Source organism: Carcharodon carcharias, chromosome 2, assembly GCF_017639515.1.
Source record: "Carcharodon carcharias isolate sCarCar2 chromosome 2, sCarCar2.pri, whole genome shotgun sequence".
NCBI classification, from domain to species: domain Eukaryota; kingdom Metazoa; phylum Chordata; class Chondrichthyes; order Lamniformes; family Lamnidae; genus Carcharodon; species Carcharodon carcharias.
This window is the reverse complement of record NC_054468.1, coordinates 134,818,226-134,838,877: the sequence shown is the minus strand read 5'-3', so window position 1 is coordinate 134,838,877 and position 20,652 is coordinate 134,818,226. Positions and strand designations below refer to the sequence as shown.

General features: G+C 40.1%; 1 protein-coding gene across 9 annotated transcripts in view; it reads right to left on the bottom strand.

The window, feature by feature from the left end:
• Positions 1–20,652, bottom strand: part of map4k3a (mitogen-activated protein kinase kinase kinase kinase 3a) — a 304,817-nt gene that overhangs the window by 34,325 nt on the left and 249,840 nt on the right. For all 9 annotated transcript variants that reach the window (XM_041213479.1, XM_041213499.1, XM_041213517.1 and 6 more), the window contains 3 exons: positions 7,795–7,879; positions 7,628–7,707; positions 7,335–7,395 (listed from right to left, as the gene is read on the bottom strand). In XM_041213479.1, coding sequence (XP_041069413.1) covers positions 7,335–7,395; positions 7,628–7,707; positions 7,795–7,879 — 226 coding nt within the window. The remainder of the gene's footprint in view (positions 1–7,334; positions 7,396–7,627; positions 7,708–7,794; positions 7,880–20,652) is intronic.

The following is a 20,652-nucleotide window of genomic DNA, read 5'->3' as shown; positions in this document are numbered from 1 at the left end:
AAGCTATGTTTCACTTTGATGCCAAGTTAGAACTTAGAAAAACTTTATTTAAGTAAAAACAAGGGGCCATGATGTCTGGAAGCACAAAGATAAGGAATTTATATGATTGAACACGTTTTTAAAAATGCCAATTCAGCTGGCCTAGGTGGTCTGAAGTGTTTTGAAGCTGCCAGAGAGTGACACATACTGACGTTAATGGATGAAGTCAGTTTACCTCCTTTTGAAATGCAGAGAAACTGGAAGTTACGTTTTATCAGATAAACTCTGCCTTTTATCCTCCAAACAACAGTTTGGAAGTAGTCAGTAGTTGAAGAGGCTTGGAATATTCAACTACAATCAATATAAAAACTAAAGTTTGGTTCCACAGAACCTCTCTCCTCAGGAGAAAGAAACATTAAAACATTATACCGAAGTTGAAATACTGTACATTGCCAAATCTCATACTGTAGAGTCTCCCATGTGCTGCGAATCCCACTCATCAACCCTCTAGTTTCTCGCCTCTCACGGTTGCCAACCCACTTGCTCACCACATATCGTGCTCATTGAACCTCCCGCTCTCTGCGCATTGTGCTCTCCGACCCTTCCACCGGCCAATCCTCTGACTCCCTGCCTCTCTCACTTGCTGCTTCCCTCTGTCACAGCAAAGGCTCAGAAAATGAGTGGTGAGAGGAAGGAAGAGAAGTTTCAGAGTGAGAGCAGCTTTGAGTTGCAGGGTCATGGAGGTAAGCTGTGGTAGGAGAGTCAGAGACTGGGAGAATCAACCAGCATAAGGGGCCAATCCAAAATGGATAATTGGGTCATGTGACCCTACATCACAGCTGGCGCGAAACAACATTAAACAAAACTCCCAATGTTAAGCCTGAATACTGGTCCCATTAAGTGACTGGCGTTGAATTGAATGACTTAAAATGGGGTAACTTAAAACAAGGAAAGGGTGGGAAATAGATTCAACTTCGAACTAACCAAAAAGTTACTCCACACAGACAAAAAAGCCCATGCCTCAGCAATATTATTCAAAAACAGTTTTTACATGTACACTGGTGACACCCAGCTTTACCCCAACATTACCCATCTCAACTTTTCCACTGTCTCTAAAGTCTGACGTCCAGTACCAGATGAGCAGAAATTTCCTCCAGCTAAACACTTGGAAGGCCAAAGCCACTGTGTCTTCAGTTTCTGTTGCCAACTCTGCTCCTTACCCACCCATTTCAACCTCTCTGGCAACTGTATGAGGCTGAACAAAACTGTTTGCAATATTGGTGTCATATTTGATCCCAAAATGAGTCCAACCACATACCTGCACCATCACTAAGACCATCTATTTCCACCTCCATATCATTCAAAGCTCAACTACTGCTGAAATCCTCATCCATGCCTTTGTTACCACTAAACCTGACTAAATTAATGTACTCTCGGCCAGACTCCCACGTTTTGCTTCATTACCTTGAGGTCATTCAAAAATATGCTGCTTGTATCCTTGCTTGCACCAAGTCCTGTTTTCCCAATTAAGCAAGGCTTAGGTTTCAAAATTCTTACCTTTGTTTTCAAATAAGTCCATGGCTTTGCCCCTCCCTATCTCAGTAATCTTCTCCAGCCACATAGCCCTTAAAATATCTGCAATCCTCTAATGTTTGGCCTCTTGAACATGCTTAATTTTAATCACTCCACTGGTGGTGGCCCTGCCTTCAGCTGTCAAAGCTTCAAGCTTGAGAATTCCCTTTCTCAAATCTCCACCTCACCTCCATCCTTTAAGACACTCTTTTAAACTCACCTCTTTGACCAAGCTTTTGGTCATCTGCCCTAATATCTCCTTACCTTCTTCAGTGTCAAATTTTGCATTATAACACTCCTGTAAAGCACCTTGAGGCATTTTATTCCATTAAAGGAGCTACACAAGTTGTTTTAAGTTGTAATCAGATCTCTTTTCCTTCTCCATGCCCCCACTAGAATGCATTCCTTCAGCTGTCAATTTTTCTGGCACAGTGGGATAAATAGTGTGTGACTATTGGGAACAAGTTGACATCTATATGTTTCAAACAGCCTCATGCAGGAAGCTACTGGACTGGTCCTTGCCATCAATGCTGAAGCTCTGCCCAGGGTTCCAATTTGAGCAACAAGGAGAAACGTCCTCTCATGATCCATAAGTTATTCTTGCAACAGAAACTATTCCTAGAATGACTTTTAAGTTTTTCAAAGTCTCTTGAAAGCTTCCAGATAGGATATCTCCAGGCTCAATAGGAGTCCTAGCTACTCAAGTGCAGGGTGGTTTTGGCTACTGTTACCGTTTCGAGTCCAGATGACTCTTCAACTGCATGAGACTGAACCAAACTGTTCACAGTATTGGTGTCATATCTGGTCCCTTCAGAGATCTGAAGAAAAGTCATACGGACTCAAAACATTAACTCTGTCTTTCTTTCCACAGATGCCGTCAGACCTGCTGAGTTTTTCCAGCATTTTTTGTTTTTGTTTCAGATTTCCAGCATCCACAGTATTTTGCCTTTATCTATGGTTTTGACTACTGACAGGTTGCCACCTGAAAGGTGCTGTTTTCAGGTGATCATAACAAAAGCACACACTACATCTGCTTAGCTAACATTACCCACAGGGTTTTGCAGAGACCATAAGAAAATCATCCTGTAACATCTGTTACTACCAGCAAGGTTCCATAACTGTTGAGGTATCTTTGCCCACGAGATCTAGGCTACAGCAAATCCCATAAATGCATTACCCCAGTGAATATTTCATGTCAAATTTCTCCCTCTTTGATACATGAATATGGCAAAATAAATAGCCTTTTAAAAAATCTTTTAAAAAAATTTGCATCAACTAGAACCTTATCCTTTACCAAAGATCCAGTAAAGCATTGGCTCTAAATAAGTTGCCAAAACTGTGAATGGGAACACAGTACAAAGACTGGAAAGTTGCACATCATGGCCTCAATATAACTGTGTTACAAGTGATCTTGATCCACAAGTATGGAAACTTCAAACTGTCTCAAACTTACCTTTGATTTATTTATTTGCTTTCTTTTTGAAAATACTGATTCTTCTGCCAAAATTTAAGTTTTGAAGGATGAACCCAAATACCCACTGGCAATCCACCCTTAACATGTTACTAACAGGAAAAATTCCAGAATGGTTCCATTGCTAAGAGCAAGGGTGGGACATAGATTCAACTTTAAACTAATCAAAAGGTTACTCCACACGCAGACAAAAAAACCCGAGAAGCATTAGAACTTCCTGAAGTTATGCACCTTCTAGTGTGCAACAAAGGCAATCCTGGACACATGGGCTGGTTCCCCACTCAAAAAGGAAATCAAAATATAACCAAAATATCAAATAAGGAATTGAGAAGAAACATTTTCACTCAGAGAAGTGAGCAGGTGGAACTCAGCACCACATGGAATGGTGAGGCACGCAGCACAGATGAATGCATGAGGAAGAAAGGAAGGGAGAGATATGTTGATATATCAAATGAGGTAAGGTGGTAAAGTGTAAGGAGGTTCATGTGTAGCATAAACGCCGAATGGCCTGTGTGCTGTAAAATTCTATGTAAAATCATTTTTAAAAAATTGTTCCTTCCATAAAAAAATGGGGAGTACTCTGAACAACAGGTACTCACCGAGACTGACATTTCCCTGCAAGTAAAACAAACTCCAGTCAGTCCTAACGGATCTCAAGCACAAGGCTATGGGAGAAACACAACTACCTCAGTGGTAAAATCTAAAAATGTTTTCTCTTGCTTTCAGTACAGTCCAAAATACACTACAGGAATCGGATGGGAACATTCATCCTTACACACAAATATTTAATAATGTAACTGAGCATGGTATAACTTTTCATTAATGACCAAAAGGAAATTAACCATACAATGATAATACATGGAAGGCTAGCACCTTCATTTGTTTGAAATAGCAGAGTGACGCAATATGACTGAAGGGGCTGGGTCTTAGAGGGCACAGTGGTCCTCACCGCCCCTACCCAGCTAAAAATTCAATGAAGAGTCAGACTCCGGGAAGAACACTGTCCCACTGTCATTTAACAGCTAATTGGGATTAATTGGCCGTTTAAAGGTCTTAATAGGCCCAAGAATGGGCAAGTGGGCCACCCAACGCCTCCCGCTGCCCCCAGTAAAATGTCTTCCAGGTCGGGGTAGAGTGGGTAGGTCATGCGCTAGATTTTAAGAGCCCCCCCGCCTTCAAATCCTCCAGCAGCAGAACGTAAACTCCAGCCCACGGAGTTTGCTGGGCAATAACCTTTCTTAAATTCTTCGGCAAGGTCAGGATTTATTCACCATTCTTTTTCCTCCATCTCAATAACAATTGAAGGGAAACACGGGCATACTTTTAGGTCTCACTAGTATACATTATGTACAATAACATGGGATCAAACAGTAAAAAACTCAAAATTGCTCTTAACATGGGCTAAGTTCCCTCCCTGTTGAGAGTCGCATGAGGACACATAAGAGATCACATTCTGTTGAAAAGCTTTTATAAAGAGGATCAAGCCAGACTTTTGCTCCATGATCTGGTTTATTCGATCTTATTTGTAGCAGAGGATTCTGAATGCAAGGGATATAGAATATCTCTATAATTAGCCAGGGTAAAATGGGATCAAAGTTTGACAGGAAAAGCTGTTAATGGATTAATGGGTGATTTTTAAGGAGGTGTTGTTGCAGGCACAGGCTAGGTTCATTCCAATAAGATGGAAAGGCAGGGAAACCAAAGCTAGGGCTCCTTGAATGATTAGGGAGATAGAGAATATGAAGAAATAAAAAAAATACATGATGCATGCCAGCTGAATTCTTCAGCAAGAACCATGCCAAAAGGCTAAGTTGAGAGGGGAAGTGAAGAGAAAAATAAGACTGGCAAAGAGAATGAGAGAATGAAATGGCAATCAACATAAATATAAATAGTAAGCAGATAGTAAGAGGTGGGGTGGGGTCTATTAGGAACAAAGAAGGTGTTATAAGCCTAGAGATGCAGGACATGTTTGGAAAACTTAACGAGTACTTTGTATCAATGTTTACCAAGGAAGAGGATGCTCGCAAATTTTTCACAGAAGCAGAGATGGTAGAAGTAATGGATGTAGCAAAAAGTAGATATGCAGGATGGACTGGAAAGGTTGGGCATGCTAATAGTGGATAATTCCCTTGTTCCGGATGGCTTGCATCCAGTTTGCTAAGGGAATTGGGGTGGAGATAGGGCTTGCCACACATAACCTTGAACCCTTGTTCAAGAAATGATGTAAGGATATTCCTAGTAATTACAAGCTGGTCAATTTAATGTCAGCATTGCGTAAGGTTTTATAAATAATAATCAAGCAAAAAAATTGAAAAGTACTTGAGAGGTTTGAGTTAAAGAGAACCAGCACAAATTTGTAAAAGGCTGATCCTGCTTGACTAATCTAATTGAGTTTTTGATGAAGTAACAGAGAAGGCTGACAAACGGAATACAATGAATGTTGTCTAAATGCAGTTTTTCAAAGCATTTCACAAAGTACCGAATAAAAGACTGGTGAACAAAATTATGGCTCATGAAATAGGAAAGTCAGTATCAGTTTAGATAAAATACTAGTTTAAGAACAGAAAACAGCAAGGCATCATAAATAGCTGTTTTCAGACCAGAAAATTGTAAACAATGGTGTTCTCCAAAGGTCAGTACTAGGACCATTGCTTTTTCAATATATTTTTGTGTATAAATAACTTCAATATTGCTGATGATACTAAACTTGGAAATATGCAAACAGTGAAGGCAATACTAATTGATTGCAACAGGACATATATAGGCTAGCAGAATGGGTAGACAAGTGGCAGATGGAATTTAATACAGAGAAGAGTGATGCATTTTGACAGAAGGGATAAGGAGAAGTAATGTATAATAAATGGTACAACTCTGAAGAGTGTGTAGGGACAGAGTGATCTGGGATTCATGTGCATAGACCTTTGAAGGTGGTAGGAAATACTGAGAGCAGTTAGCAAAGCTTATGGGATCTTGGGCTTCAAACATAGAGGTATTGGGTACAAAAACAAGCAAGTTATGCTGAAACTTTATAAAGCGCTGATTAGGACACAAATAGAGTACTGCATCCAGTTCTGGTCACCACACTTTATGAAGCTCTGTGAGATGGTACAGAGAAGATTTACCAGGATGGTCCCAGGGGTTTTAGAAATAATTGTAGGGAAACATTTTATCAACATCTACTAACAGATATATTAAAAGCCTAAAAGTACCTCCACACCTAAGAACAGTAAAAGGGACTGCTCAGACCATGGACATTCTAAAAGATTTTGTAGCACCATTAAGCTTTTGTGCCAACCACTAAGCTTAATAGTTGACAGGACTGTAAAGCTCTAGGGATAGGAATTCAATTCAGTGCAATACTTTATATTCCACTTATGTTATTCTCAGATCTTAATGTCATTGCAGCAACATTAATTAGTCAATATGGCTTCTACAGTCAAAGCTGACAATGGCCTGTATTCAAATGCAAGCTGTGCAGAATATGCAACAATGGAGTCTGTTTCCCTCAGCTGTAGGATATATTTCTGCCATAATTCTAGACATATAATGCACAGAAGGGTATCAGGCCTATTTTCCAAAGTATAACAGTGCATGTTATACGCGAAAGTTGGTCCTAGGTCCATCATCAAAATTTCACATTTTATGCACACCTGGATTGTGCACCCATTTTCCAATGTAAAATAGTGTCACCATAAGCAAAACAAATTTCTAGTATCTGAATGGCATGCTGAGTTAGGTTGAAGAAATTGGGGTTGTTTTCCTTGGAGCAAAGGAAGTTGGCAAGAGATTTGGTAGAAGATTATGACAGGTTTAGATAAGATAGACAAAAAAAACGTTGTTCCTATTAACTGATGGTACAAGGACTGGGACACAGATGTAAGATTTTGGTTAAAAGATACAGCAGGGATGTGAGGAAAAATTTTTCTTTTAAAACACATTGAGTGATGACAACCTGGAGCTCTCAGCCTATGAGGGCAGTGAAAGTCGAGATGATCAATGATTTCAAAAGGAAATTGGATAGGCACTTCAAGGAAATTAACTTGCAGGGCTATGGGGATAGAACATGGGACTGACTGGATTGCTCTACAGAGAGCCAGCATGGATTCAATGAGCCAAATGACCTCCTTCGGTGCCGTTATGACTCTATAGCTAGCTCTTAAAGCAAGACTATCTCCTGTAAAATACCACATGCATGCTGTGTAAAGATCTTTATAGGTTGCATAGAATTATTTTCTGCCATTGCCTCTCGTTCAAGAAGACTGTTGAAGTGATTTACAGAACTTCAGATATGAAAAAATTATATGGAACTTACCAGATATTGAAAGTAATGCATTGTTCATTACATACAGCCATGTGCACCTTCTTTGGACAAGCTAAAATTAAATACATTGAGCAGTTTAGAGATCAAGAGGTATAAAATATTATATTTCTGCCTACTCCCACAACTCCCCACAGTAAAACAAGCCAATGTTTGAGCTATTTGAGTACACAATTTAATTTTCAAGGCGGATTCTGGGCAGTACATCAACAGGGTACTTTCATTGACATGAATAACAGATTAAATATTAAACATTGTTCAAAACAAACTAAAAAGCTGAAGTTTACCTGCTCCATTGATGTTTCATGTAACTCATTAAGGTTCAAAGTATAAATGCCTTCTTCAGCACCAAATATGAGGTACTGATCTACAGAGGGAAAAGCATAAATAACTAAACTAAGGAAGTAGAAATTAATAATAAGCTCTAATAATTAGTTCTGGGAACAACAAATACCTCTCGTGTCTGGATTAATCCATGATGTTGCACAGTGAATTTTCAGTGGGCAACCATTGAAAACCTTAGAGAAACAAGCACCCATCTGAAAAAGATTGATTTCATTTCAGTTTTATTTAAAATGGCATTGCATTTGGTCATTTTACATGACATGATTGCAAAGTGAAAAAAATACAGGGTACCACCAGCAGACATTTCCTTTTTAGCTACAGTGGGGTTGTTTGACTCCTACATGTGGTATTTCACTGAATTTGTTCCTCTTTTTACTTACTGAGGCCAAACATTTCACAAAGAAACGCCACAATTGGTAAAGCACTACTTTCTGAAATAGCAATCACAATGTTTTAATTTTGCAATTAGTACAGCATTGTCCCTGAAAAATTAAAGGAAATGTGATATTTTAAAACTACAGCCACAGCAAAAGACTTTTGCAATTAGTGCTGTTTAATTCTCATCCACCATGCTAGGTCCATGTGTCACAGCATGTTATTGGTTAAATGATCCAGTTCTGTATTTGGATTCCTACAACACCTACTTTCAGCTTTTACCTTTTTTGGCTGCAAATTTATTTCATAGTGTGGTATTACCGCCTAAAAAAATCAGAACAAAATAATATGAACTATCTTCCTATTAAAAACTTAATGCGTATTTCACTTCAAATTTTGTATTTTATTTGGAAATGGTATACATTTTGATGATTTGTCATTACTGTTAAAATCTCCAAAGTCTTTGGGGACTGCCACCATGTATTTCACAATGTACCATTATATAAACTTCCATCAAAGCATCAGTGCTGATGGCAATCACATTTCCTTTACTTATCTTCAGGGCTTATTAACATTAACTCAGGTTGACCAGGAATTATTTTGTTCCTTCTTCATATAAACGACCTTCCTCAATCATCATACAACTCTTACGTTATTGATTGAGCAATATGTTCGATCACAAACCTTACAATGAAAATAACTTCCAGTCCGCTCAAAGCAAAATACTGGCTCACATTTTGATCCCTCTCAGGAAGGACAATCCAAATCATACTTACTCAAATTCTTGAAGAACAGTTTTCTTCATGCCTCTCATAGAGCTAATCAACAGTTGTCTTCGCTTAAATGGACACAACCCTTCTACCAATATTCTTAGTCTATTTTCTTAGACCTCCAATAGAACTCCGCATCCTTTGCTATCAGTGCTCTCATGAATCTTCAGCTCCTCTCTCAAATAGCCTTATTCCTCAATAGCTTTCAAGAGTCTATAAAGACCAAGGCCACCCCAGACTTCAAAATTACTTTGCACTCCAATACCAGGCAAGATAAAAGGGAATTATCCTATGGTAATTTATCTCACATCTCTAGCAGATGTCAATCTTCCTCCTGTTCTCTAATTAGTCATATTATTATGGTGATTGATCCTCTGAACAGTGAGCTTTTCCAAACTTTGAATGTCATAAATATGGTCACTCCCCCTCCTCTCCGAATCTTCACACTTTTTCTATAATTTATTCTTTCTCAGGACCTCAAAACTGTGCAACTCCTTACTTCACTCAGGCTTTTCTCTTACCTTGTAACTTAAAGACTTGCTAAAATTCTAACCATTTCATTACCTAATCACTGCTTCCTTAGTTACCTCTGTTTCTCTTTTACTTTGGTGGTATCCTCTACTACAGTTTTGGCTCTTCAAGGCATTTTTTGATTTAAAAATTTCACAATATTCACTTTTCAAATTCAACCCAAGTAGTTACTTTCAGAATTTCTTTAAAATTAGAAATGCAGCCTGGGGAAGGGAGTTAAAACAGTAGTTGGATTACAAAATTATTAAACTGTTCTCCATTTTTAATAATTTGGGCAGCCTTATAAAGATTTTTGGAAAACAGCTCAATAGATTTAATACTAGAATATTCTGTGCGACTAAACAAGAAGTAACACTCGGGAAAAAGAATGTCAAAGCTAGCTAAATCGAATTTCAGTGGAACACAAACAAATATCAAATCACAAATATTTCTTGATTTAAGTGAAAGTTTTTTCTTTATATAACATCTGCAGTACATGCAGTGAAAGCTGTGCTACATTAAGCAATTGTGCGAAAAATCAAAACATCTATATTTTGAGGTGATGAACCCACAATGATTTAGTAGATAAACAGATCACCATCTGCTGTGACGTTGGGCTATTGGACCAGGAAAGTCACTGAGTTGATACCTTATGTTAATGGAGCCCTGGTAGGGAACTAAAATAACCTCCATATTCAAGCTATCAAAACAAAAAGTGGACCAGTCAGGAATCTTGTATCTTGATTGCGATCTCCATGATCTTCACTCAAGTCCACATGTAGCCATTAAGCAAGGGTAAGATTGGCTTTTGTTGAATTATCCCCTCCAGAATCTACTAGTCTGAGTCAGTCAATGGAAGGCAACCAGTGAATGCCTCTGAAACCATACAACAGCATGATTTTCTGTCTTTAGAAGGAAAAATGTTGAGAGGGGAAGGACAAAGGAAAAGGGCAATGAGTTGGAATGCAAGTTAGCACCTCCGGGTAAATGAAAATAATTCAGCATGGCTGTTTGTAATAGAATCTGAGATACAATAGGGTGGCCACTTGGATTCTGGTGTCACATAACAGTTAAAACTACAAATGGACCAGAGTAAAGAAAGAGAGAAGTTTAATGCGGTGCCACACAAAGTGACCCAAGTGTTAGAATGTATAGTCTCATATTATACGTACAGTTAGTTGTTAAACATTGCAACACATTGGTATAAACAAAGAGAGCACAGCTAAAATTTTTAAATCTAAATTGAAACTAGGTCACATTGATCATATGGTGACAGTAAAAGTAGTCTTGCAAAAAGACAGCAAATGGTGGTGGCGTTTCAATGCTTGGGGCACAGCATTCTTTTGAAGTTATTTACAAACCCGGTTATAATATATTAAAACCTGAATTTGTTTTTAATACGAGTTACTGAGGTGAACATTTGCGGATAGACTAGTTTATGAAAATGATCTAGCTGTAAAATCTGCTGCGCAAGTTGCCAATCATCCAGAATTGCCCCGGGTTCGCCAGGAATTGAAGGTTATTCTGTAGGGCACTGCTGCGAGCAAAACCCAGGAGAAAAATCATGGGGACAATTAAGAATCATCTAATGGAATTATGATGAATCTGTTTTTTTTCCCCAATTGCCGTAGGAAGGCAGGCCATCGCAAGGATGAACATGTTGGGCAACCAATGGAGGGAATGTCAGGGCAGAGAATGGAGACAGGGGCCAATGCCTCCAGAAACGTGTCCAGTCAGAGTTGGCAACCATAGAGCCTGCACCACTGATGACTATAGTCAGTTCAGCTAATCTGATGCTCTTCCCTCAGGCCCTGCTCCTGAAGAGGACAACTCCCGAGAAGGTCATTTTATTGGCTGAATGCAACGTCTAGGACAACCTACTAGGACAGACAGCTGCAGAAGGCAAATCCTTGGGTTTGTGTACATTGTCTTTCTGAGAACGCACAGTAGTTAACTTGGCTAAAGTTCCCTATTTTGGCAGCATTTTCTTCAAGCAAGACCATTTTAAAACAACATCTTCACAATTAATCTTAAATGCCGATAGCCAATAATGCTATAAATTTCAAGCAAAGTTACAATCCCTGAATTCAACGTATCAGTGTAGTCTAATATTTGGCTATGCCAGCTGTTACAACATCAAAATTTAGTATTACTGTTTTGCCACCATCTCATTTCAAGTTTTTTCCAAATATGCATCGTCAGCATCAAAAAAATTGGATAATTGGCCTGCCTTTAAATTCTGCTGCCAATTAAGAAAAACTTTGGAAATTTCATGAACTGTAGGCTTTGGCTCCTCATGATCATACAGACCACAATTGGAAAACATTGGTAAACATATCTCAAACACACAAAATGCAATCATTCAGTAGGTTATCTTAAAAAATGTATAACTTTTTAAAATGGTTTTATAATGGCACAATACATTCATCAATTTAAAGTCAAAGAAGGCAACTGTAAGGATATCCAAATTGGGTTCATCATCTTTACTGTTAACATTTGTTGGCTGTTTGATGCTTGTTTTCAAATTTCCTTAATAGTTTACCATTGGAACTCTAAGTGCTTACATACACATTCTGTTGTTATTTTACAAATCTAAAGCTTCAATTAATTAAATGCAACTGTAATATTTGTACGAGTGATATGGTGTAACTCCATTGACGCTGAATGCTGGAAATGATCTAATTCAGGGGTTCTGAACCTTCTTGCTTCTGAGGACCCCTCCTTCTATGTTAGTAACATTCCACAGGAACCGGGTAACACAAGTATTTTTTTCTGTATAAAAAGTAGTTATACAATTACACACATCTAAATCACTATTTTTGTTTTATTACTATTTAATTACTATTTTTGTTTTACTTAATATGAAACTTGTTTTGCTATTAAACAATAATCCTGCCAAGATGTGGAGGTATCAAATTAAACATTTATCTATATCTGATATTTATTGTGTGTGTTTACAGTGATTTTTTTGTTCTTTGTAACTTATCTTGCTGCCACTGATTTACCTCTTCTCCGGTGAGATTCATACAGCATTACTGACAAACATCAATAAAGTTAATAAACTGTGGCCAAAGCTGAAAAAGTTCTGCAGAAAATGGTAGAGTATGATCGCTGAAGTTGGTCAGTTTTAGCAACCTCAGCATCAACCATTAGGAGACTGTAAACTGATATTGGTAGAGTGCTGCTTAAGTTATAAAAACAAAAAACTGCGGATGCTGGAAATCCGAAACAAAAACAGAATTACCTGGAAAAACTCAGCAGGTCTGGCAGCATCGGCGGAGAAGAAAAGAGTTGATGTTTTGAGTCCTCATGACCCTTTAGCAGAACTGGGTGAATCCAAGGAGAGGGGTGAAATATAAGCTGGTTTAAGGTGTGTGTGTGTTTGGCGGGGGGGCAGAAGTGGAGGGGGGTGGGGTGGTTGTAGGAACAAGCAAGCAGTGTTAGGAGCAGATAATCAAAAGATGTCACAGACAAAAGAACATGAAAACACAGAGGTGTTGAAGTTGGTGATATTATCTAAACGAATGTGCTAATTAAGAATGGATGGTAGGGCACTCAAGGTATAGCTCTAGTGGGGGTGGGGGGAGCATAAAAGATTTAAAAATAATGGAAATAGGTGGGAAAAGAAAAATCTATATAAATTATTGGAAAAAAACAAAAGGAAGGAGGAAGAAACATAAAGGGGGTGGGGATGGAGGAGGGAGTTCAAGACCTAAAGTTGTTGAATTCAATATTCAGTCCGGAAGGTTGTAAAGTGCCTAGTCGGAAGATGAGGTGCTGTTCCTCCAGTTCGCGTTGGGCTTCACTGGAACAATGCAGCAAGCCAAGGACAGACATGTGGGCAAGAGAGCAGGGTGGAGTGTTAAAATGGCAAGCGACAGGGAGGTTTGGGTCATTCTTGCGGACAGACCGCAGGTGTTCTGCAAAGCGGTCGCCCAGTTTACGTTTGGTCTCTCCAATGTAGAGGAGACCACATTGGGAGCAACGAATGCAGTAGATTAAGTTGGGGGAAATGCAAGTGAAATGCCTCTTCACTTGAAAGGAGTGTTTGGGCCCTTGGACAGTGAGGAGAGAGGAAGTGAAGGGGCAGGTGTTGCATATTTTGCGTGGGCATGGGGAGGTGCCATAGGTGGGGGTTGAGGAGTAGGGGGTGATGGAGGAGTGGACCAGGGTGTCCCGGAAAGAACAATCTCTCCATCATTTTCACGTGGTCCATCTCTGACACTTCCCTTCCCTTCCTTGACCTCCCTGTCTCAATCTCTGGTGATAGACTGTCCACCAATATCCATTACAAGCCTACCAACTCCCACAGCTACCTCGACTACAGCTCCTCACACCCTACTTCCTGTAAGGACTCCATCCCATTCTCTCAGTTCCTTCGCCTCCGTCACATCTGTTCTGATGATGCTACCTTCAAAAACAGTTCCTCTGACATATCCTCCTTCTTCCTTAACGGAGGTTTTCCACACACGGTCGTTGACAAGGCCCTCAACCATGTCCGGCCCATCTCCCGCGCATCCGCCCTCACGCCTTCTCCTCCCTCCCAGAAACATGATAGGGTCCCCCTTGTCCTCACACTTATCACCCCACTAGCTTCCACATTCAAAGGATTATCTTCGGCCATTTCCGCCAACTCCAGCATGATGCCACCACCAAACACATCTTCCCTTCACCACCCCCGGCGGCATTCCATAGGGATCGTTCCCTCCAGGACACCCTGATCCACTCCTCCATCACCCCCTACTCCTCAACCCCCACCTATGGCACCTCCCCATGCCCACGCAAAAGATGCAACGCCTGCCCCTTCACTTCCTCTCTCCTCACTGTCCAAGGGCCCAAACACTCCTTTCAAGTGAAGAGGCATTTCACTTATATTTCCCCCAACTTAGTCTACTGCATTCGTTGCTCCCAATGTGGTCTCCTCTACATTGGAGAGACCAAACGTAAACTGGGCGACCGCTTTGCAGAACACCTGCGCTCTGTCCGCAAGAATGACCCAAACCTCCCTGTCGCTTGCCATTTTAACACTCCACCCTGCTCCCTTGCCCACATGTCTGTCCTTGGCTTGCTGCATTGTTCTAGTGAAGCCCAACGCAAACTGGAGGAACAGCGCCTTATCTTCCGACTAGACACTTTACAGCCTTCCAGACTGAATATTGAATTCAACAACTTTAGGTCTTGAACTCCCTCCTCCATCCCCACCCCCTTTCTTCCCCCTTCCTTTTGTTTTTTCCAATTATATAGATTTTTCTTTTCCCACCTATTTCCATTATTTTTAAATCTTTTATGCTCCCCCCACCCCCACTAGAGTTATACCTTGAGTGCCCTACCATCCATTCTTAATTAGCACATTCGTTTAGATAATATCACCAACTTCAACACCTGTGTTCTTTTGTCTGTGACATCTTTTGATGATCTGCTCCCATCACTGTTTGCTTGTCCCTACAACCACACCACCCCCCTCCACTTCTCTCCCCCCACCTAACCCCCCCCCCCTTAAACCGGCTTATATTTCACCCCTCTCCTTGGATTCACCTAGTTCTGTTGAAGGGTCATGAGGACTCGAAACGTCAACTCTTTTCTTCTCCGCCGATGCTGCCAGACCTGCTGAGTTTTTCCAGGTAATTCTGTTTTTGTGCTGCTTAAGTTAGTTGACTGTTGCCATGGTTGGTAGTTATACTGAAGTAACTACATGATAATCAAGGTTGAAAGTGTCACTGAAACTGATAAGAGAGCTAATGAGACCAATGGTATTGATGACAATACAATCTCTCATTTCTCCTCTAGTCCATTACTAATGAGCAGAGCATGTCCACTGAGACTGGACATCATGCCTTTGGCAACATGGTGGACCAAAGACCATGAGCCTGGGGGGCTGGGGTTATAGGGTAGTATCCACAGTACGCCCAGGAGTCATTAAGAAATGTCCCTGTGGTGGCCATGGGAATTTATTCATCTTGGTGGACGCCCTGAAGCCTCCTTGCAGACCCTTTGAAGGTTGCGGAATCCCAGTTGAGAACCCCGATTTAATTTGTAATATATTTTGTGATCTAATTTCAAGTGATGCATCAAGTCACAATCCATTGGTGCTTAAGCCACCTCACTTGCATATAACATACGAACATATGAGTTAGGAGGAGCAGTAGGCCATTCGGCCTGTTGAGCCTGCTCGCCATTCAATAAGATCATGGCTGATCTGATTGTGACTTCAACTCCACATTCCCACCTACACCTGATGACCTTTCACCCCCTTGCTTACAAAGATTCCATCTAGCTCTGCCTTAAAAATTTTCAAAGACTCTGCTTCCACCACCTTTTGAAGAGAGAGTTACAAAAACTCACGGCCCTCAGAAAGAAATTCTCATCACCTCTGACTTCAATGGATGACCCCTTATTTTTTTAAACAGTGACCCCTAGTTCTAGATTCTCCCCTAAGAGGAAACATCCTTTCCACATCCATCCCGTCAAGACCCTTCAGGATCTTATTTGTTTTAATCAAGTCACCTCTTACTCTTCTAAAACTCTGGTGGATACAAGGCTAGCCTTTCCTCATAAGATAAGACAACCCACCCATTCCAGGTATGTCTAGTAAGCCTTCTCTGAATTGCTTCCAATGCATTTACATCCTTCCTTAAATAAGGAGACCAATATTGTACACAGCACTCCAGACGTGGACTCATCAATGCCCTGTATAACTGAAGCATAACCCCTCTACTTTGTATTCAATCCCCTTCGCAATAAACAAGAACATTCTATTAGCTATCCTAACTACTTGCTGTATATGCATACTAACCTTTTGCAGCTCATGCACTAGGACACCCAAGTCCCTCTGAATCTCAGAGCTCTGCAATCTTTCACCATTTAGATAATAAGCTTTTTTTTACTTTTCCTGCTAAAATGGACAATTTCACATTTTCCCACATTATACTCTAATTGCCAGATTTTTGCCCACTCACTTAATCTATCTCTTTGTAGCCTTATGTCCTCTTCACAACTTACTTTCGTACCTAATTTTGTACCATCAGCAAATTTAGCAACCATACCTTTATCCAAGTCAAAGTGAGAAAAGTTGAGGCCTCAGCACTGATCCCTGTGACACACCACTTGTTACAACTTGCCAACCAGAAAATGACCCATTTATGCCTACTTTCTTTCCTGTTAGCAAGCCAATCTTCTATCCATGCCAATATTTTATCCTCTACACCTTGAACCATTATTTTCCACAATAACCTTTGATGCGACACCTCATCAAATGATTCTGGAAATCTAAGTGCAGTACATCCACCACTCCTCTATCCACAGCATATGCCACTCCTTCAAAGAACTCTAATAAATTGGTAAAACATGATTTCTGTCTCTCAAAACCATGTTTACTCTGCCCGATTACCTTCAATTTTTCTAAGTGCCTTGCTATAATGTCTTTAACAACAGCTTCTAACATTTTCCCTATGACAGGTGTTAAGCTAACTGGTCTGCAGTATCCTGTTTTCCATCTCCCTTTTTGCATAAAGGAGGTGCATTCATTATTTTACAATCTAATGGAACCTTCCCCAAATCTAGGCAATTTTGGAAATTTAAAACCAACACATCAACTATCTCACTAGTCACTTCTTTTCAGATCATAGGAGGAATTCCATCAGTACCTGGAGACTTGTCAGCCTGCAGCTCCAACAATTTGTTCAGTGCCACTTCCCTGCTGTTAGTAATTTTCTTGAGTTCCTCCCTCCTTTCAGTTTCCTTATTTACAGCTATTACTGGGATGTTACCTGTATCCTCTATAGTGAAGGCCAATGCAAAATACCTGTTCGATTCATTGGCCATCTCCTTATTTTCCATTACTAATTCCGCAGACTCGTTTTCTATAGAATCAACGCTCACTTTGTTAACTCTTTTCTTTTTTAAATGTCCAAAGAAACTCTTACTATCTTTTTATATTTCTAGCTAGCTTTCTCCTGTACTCTAATTTTTCCCTCTTTATTAATCTTTTAGTCATTCTTTGCTTTTTTCTTTATATTCTGTCCAAACTTCTGACCCGTCACCCATCTTTGTGCAATTATATGCTTTTTCTTTAAGTTTGATACTATCTTTAACTTTTTTAGTTAATCACAGATGGTGGGTCATCCCCTTGAAATTTCTCTCTCATTGGAATGCATCTATTCTGTGTATTCTGAAATATCCCTCTAAATGTCTGTCATCACAACTCTACTGATCTATCTTTTAACTGAATTTGCCAGTTCACTTTAGCTAGCTCTGCTTTCATGGCCTTATAACTGCCCTTATTTAAATTTTAAATAGTTCCCTCCCTCAGAACCGAATGTAAAATTCACTCATATTGTGATTACCTTCACTATGAGGTCATTAATTAATCCTAACTCATTGCACAATACCAGGTCTAGTGTAGCCTGCTCTCTGGCTGGCTCCAGAACATGCTGTTCTAAGAAACTATCCTGAAAACTTCTAATGAACTCATCAAGGCTATTGTTGCCCATCTGATTTTTCCAATCTATTAAGTGGATTAAAATCCCCCATGATTATCGCTATGCCTTTCTGACAAGTTCCCATTTTTTCTTCCTTTATACTGTCCTACCATGTGGGCACTGTTATAGGGCCTATACACCACATCCATAAGTGACTTTTGCCTTGATCATTTCTCATCTCTACCCAAACTGCTTCAACATCCTGGTTTCCTGAACTTAGGTCATCCCTTTCTACTGGGTTAATATCATTAATTTACAGAGCCACCCACCACCTTTTCTTCACTCCCTGTCCTTCTTGAATGTCAAGTATCCTTCAAGATTCCAGTCTCAATCTATGTCATCCTGCAGCCATGTCACTGTGATGGCTATCAGATTACACTTATTTATTTCTATTTGAGCCATCAGTTCATCTATTTTGTTTCAAATGGTATGTGCATTCAGATACGGAGCCTTTAGTTTTGTGCTTTTATTATTTTTATAACCTCTAGCCTTATTTGATTTATTCATAGATTTGTACTCTCTCTCCCTTCCAGTCAATCATTTCCCATATTAGTACCTTTCTCTCTTGCCTTGTCTCCACTCTTTGATTTACCACATCTTCCCAACTTTGATCCCTTGCTCCAACTAGTTATTTTTAATAAATCCTCTTATGGTTCACTAGAATGTTTATCTCAGCACAGTTCTGCTGTCGATGATCCTAACAGTACAGCCCCCACTTTGCCTAGTACTGGTACCAGTGTCCAGAACCAGAAGCCACTTCTACCATACCAGTCTTTGAGCCACACATTTCTCTAATCTTATTTTCCCTATGCCAATTTGCATGTGGTTTAGGTAATACTCCAGAGATCACCACCTTTGAGGTTCTGCATATGTCATTGGTACGTACATGGACCAAAACGACTTGGTCCTCCCTCTCCTACACCAAGTTCCTCTCCAGCCCTGAGCAGATGTCCAGAAACCTGACACTGGACAGGCAACACAGCCTTTGAGACGCTTATCTTTGCTGCAGAGAACAGTGTCAATCCCCCTCATTATATTGTCCCCTACTACCACTACATTTCTCTTTGCTCCCCCCACTTGAATGGCTTCCTGTACCATGATACTATGGCTAGTTAGCTCATCCACCCTGCAATCCCCGCTCTCATCTAAAAAGCTGAAAGAACCTCAAACCTGTCGGACAATGGCAAAGGCTGAGGCTCCTGCACTCCTGCCCGCTGGGTCCCCTTAGCTCAACCTCCAGCTCAATGACTCTGAGCTGAAGCTCCTCAAGCTGCAAACATTTACTGCAGACATGTTTGCCCTGGAGCACAATGGCAACCAGGGGCTCTCACATGCTGCAGCCTTGACAGTACTTGTCCTGTCATCCTTCATATGCTTTAACTAACTACTTAATTATTTTATTCAATTAATTATTTTCTTTTTTATATATTTTATTAACCTTACTACTAGTTTGTCTACTCTTTTAAACCTTAGGAATAGAATAGACCTTAACCACTTACCAGATACTCAAACAGCCAGCTTCTTCCCCTGTAGAGTAAGGACAATTCCTAGAGGGTGAAAAAGTTAGAAAACGCAAAGGAGCACCTCCTTCCTCTCTTCTGCTCACTCCCTCACTCACCCAACTCTCAATATTCTTGTTCAATGTTGAACGCCTGTGCTAAGATGCACTGAGAGGCCTATTTACATTGTTGAAACTAACTCAGCACCAGCTGAAAAAAACAGATTCAGCTAGTTTTCTTAATTAATTAACTTTAACTGTTCTCCTGTGGACAGCTTGTATATCCCTGCTTAAGCCTGGATGAAATTTAGAATTTAGATTGAATTCAAACTGAAGTTAATAATTATGCCTGATCTTCACCCTTATAGAAAATGAAATAATTCACCAATTAAACTCACATACTATTAATGGCTAAGTAGAGACATCTGTCTTATCATGCCAAAATGTATACAAGCACACATGGAAAGAATAAGCTCATTACTTCTGTCATCAGCACTAAGTCATATTATATCTGCTGTAGCTCAGGTAGCCTGTCTCTCAAAAAACAGTTTATTCATGGAAAAGGGCATGAAGGCATGTGGGAACATGGTGGGCACATGAGATTAGGATTACTGTTTGTGCGGAGAATAAATACTAACACAAACTGGTTCGGCTGGGTGTCCTGTTTCCATGATGTAACTTATACGCAGGCTCCGAAGCATGACAAGCATCATGCAGAACATCCTGCCCATGCCAGTTTGTACAAAGAGCTATTCCATTATACCCATTTCATCACTCTTGTTGGAGCCCTGCAAATTTTTCAACTTCAAATTCCCTTTTGAAAATTGTTACTGAATCTTCTTCCACCACTCGGTCAAGCATTGCATTCCACTTGATGCAAGACTTTATCTATACTAGCTGATCTCCTGTGGAATAGTTCATGGTGAATCAGGGCTACCTTATGAGAATGAAAACCTGTTACGTGCAATTTATTGGCCTGGAATTTTCCTCTGAGTGGTGAAGCTGTGGCATTTGCCTCCCTGCCCAAACAAAATCATTCATATCTTGTCTGTAGGTTGCACTTTCCTCTTCTTCCTGTAGCAGGGCCTACTGTTGAGACAAGTAACAAGAGCTTCCAGAATGACAAATTGCAGGTGAAGCCATACCTCCTTTTGGCATCACGTTCTGAAGACAAATCGCATGAGGTCAGTCTTCAGCTCAATGATAGGCAAGTTGTTTTAATGCATAATTCTTAATATTTTCAAATAGTTTTTAAAGTGACTCCTCCCACTCCACAGTTCCACTGTTGTTGGAAACAGAACATGGAGGGGAAAAGGGAGCAGGCAGAGCTAGAGCCA